The 2403-nt window shown below is 35.5% G+C and overlaps 1 protein-coding gene across 1 annotated transcript; it reads right to left on the reverse strand.

Moving 5' to 3' along the window:
• Positions 1-1036: 1036 nt before the first annotated feature.
• On the reverse strand, positions 1037-2018 carry LOC110035577 (nuclear pore complex protein NUP205-like; the record flags this gene model as incomplete). Its single annotated transcript, XM_020739828.1, has 3 exons — positions 1037-1540; positions 1642-1764; positions 1875-2018. Coding segments are annotated over 3 exons (489 nt in total), but the record flags the coding sequence as incomplete, so codon positions are not given.
• Positions 2019-2403: the final 385 nt, after the last annotated feature.

The raw sequence follows: 2403 nt of genomic DNA on the forward strand, positions 1-2403 counted from the left end.
TCCATAAAACTCACATATTATCTTCCCTTCGCCATTCCACAAACAACTCCCTACAAAACCTGCTTCCTAAACACCATCTAGGAGCCTTAGAATAGTATCACCTTTATAGCATTCTCATGGGATCTCCACATCATCCTCAAAAGATCTTTATCGAATTCTCAAAAGATCTTTATTGGATCCTCAAAACATCATCATTTGATCCTCATGGAATCATCACACAATTCTCAAGGGATCTTCAAGAGAGATCGGCAAAATGAAGCACATGACCGAGAAAAGCACAGGCAGGCAAAGCACAATTTGATAGTGTATGATTAAGCAAGTTCAAGTGAGAGAGGATGAATCAAGAAATGAGGGAAGAGGGGAAGAAAAAAACAAAGAATCAACCGACATTGAAGCCAAATCACATAGTTGAAGCATGGGATGGCTTCGGAGCAATGCAAATTTGTAATAGGAGTGGCCAATGAAGAGGACCTCATGAAAGGCAAGCTAAATCACAACAGGAATGAACCAACAAAGTCATTCACGCTAGAGGGAAAGCAATCTTGCAAAAAAAGTAAAAACAACTTAACACAAGTGATTTGACCTAACAATCTAGGTTAATGATTGAGGCTTGAAGCAACACTAGCAAACATTATTGAAGCAGTCCGAAGGGCCAAACAATTGGTTGACAAGGTGAATCATGGTTCACAATGTTGACAAGGCTAATAACTATGAGATCCTGCTAGATCTTAACAGAAAAATATGCGAGCACAAGAAGAAGACAAATGTTTAACAGAGTTGGCCCTATAAACATGTTAAATAATATAAGATAAGAATACAACATATTTCATCATATTTACAAAATAAAAATAGCAACACAATTTACAAAAGAAAGAAGACATGTAGAGATAAAAAGGGACTAAGACCATTTAGATAATTATTTTACGGGAGTTGTAGAACTGATAATGGCATGCCAAACCAGGGCAATAGGATTTATGAGCTATAAAGAGCAGCTTGAGCCAGGGCGAACTGTAGAGCTGGAATGCGGAGGCAATAGGATTTATGAGCTATAAAGAGCAGCTTGAATGATGCAGAATTATCAGGGCCAAGTGAGCACTGCTAGAATTCTACATCCAAGCGGGAACAACAGAATCTAGCTGACACTTTCAGAGCTGCTGGAGAGTCATCATAGTCGGGAGTGATCTCCATTAGGGAATGATATACTCGGATAGCCTGGTCCTCAAGTAAGCACAATAATACCAGTCCTCAAGAAAACGAAATAAAGGCAACATGAATGATATCTTGAATCATGCGGTTAATAAAAGCAAGATTTGAGCAGTTAATATTCGGATTTCCATGACAGGCTCACAAACAGATGAGGATGCTGATGACCTTTCAAAATTGTTTTTTGTTTCAATAAGCATAAATTTTTGTTAATTTTGAACGAAACAAAGCCATAACAAACCTGCAACCTGATGAGCTTCTTAGTTATCAGAAGATAAAGATAAGAGATAAGGCTAAAGCATAGCCTGAACACAATCAGCTCTGAGTTCCTTTTGTACTGCAAATCAAAAATAAGTTACAAATGAAGAAAACTACCAGTTTGATAGAAGCATACTACCAGAATATTATTTTGAATACTTCGAAAAAAAGAAAATATACCTCAACCGAATCTGATACTCGACCAAAACTAGCAGAGCCAATATCAAGGTTAAAAACAAAAATCATCATGCTAAAAAGCCCTTGGAGAAAACCATACTCATCATTCTCTTCATAAGGCCAAATCTTCATTTAAAAAAAAATTGCAAAAGGTTAGTCATACGTTTGGTGCCAAATAATGTAACATATTGTTGTAAAACAAAAATTGAAGGCAACCAGACAATTAAGTTGCATACCCTGCTAAGTATTGAGACAACAAGATTAATCCGTTCCAAGGTACCCTCTTCAGCTGAGGAGATGTCTTCTCTTAGAATCTGATCAAAAACTGACCGTTGAGATTTGACAAAATCTATGACTTCCCGTACAACTTTATTCTTAACCTACAGCAACAAAGCATTAGTATTTTAAACAACAATACAGATTTTAATATCATAAAAAAAATTTTCTTAATTTGAAGTACAGGAATGAGCAACAGAATGAACTGCAGTAAAAAGCATAAAATGCTGCTGCCATCCTTTTCTTACAAATGATTTGTACAAAGCATAAAAAGAAGTTGGATAAAAAAATTTGGTCAGCATGAATATTCAAATAGAGTAAAAGAAAAAAGGTAAGAAAATGATGACTAAAAAAATTGGCACGAAATTCAGGCTAAACAAAGTCAACACCACAATAAACAGATCAAAGAAGATTTTTTTCACTGTTCTTGAAAAAAAAGAGCAGGAACCTTTTATTTAACTTATTTTCATTTCATAAAATCTTACCAAG

The sequence above is a fragment of the Phalaenopsis equestris genome, unplaced genomic scaffold (assembly GCF_001263595.1).
Source record: "Phalaenopsis equestris unplaced genomic scaffold, ASM126359v1 Scaffold198261, whole genome shotgun sequence".
Classification (NCBI taxonomy): domain Eukaryota; kingdom Viridiplantae; phylum Streptophyta; class Magnoliopsida; order Asparagales; family Orchidaceae; genus Phalaenopsis; species Phalaenopsis equestris.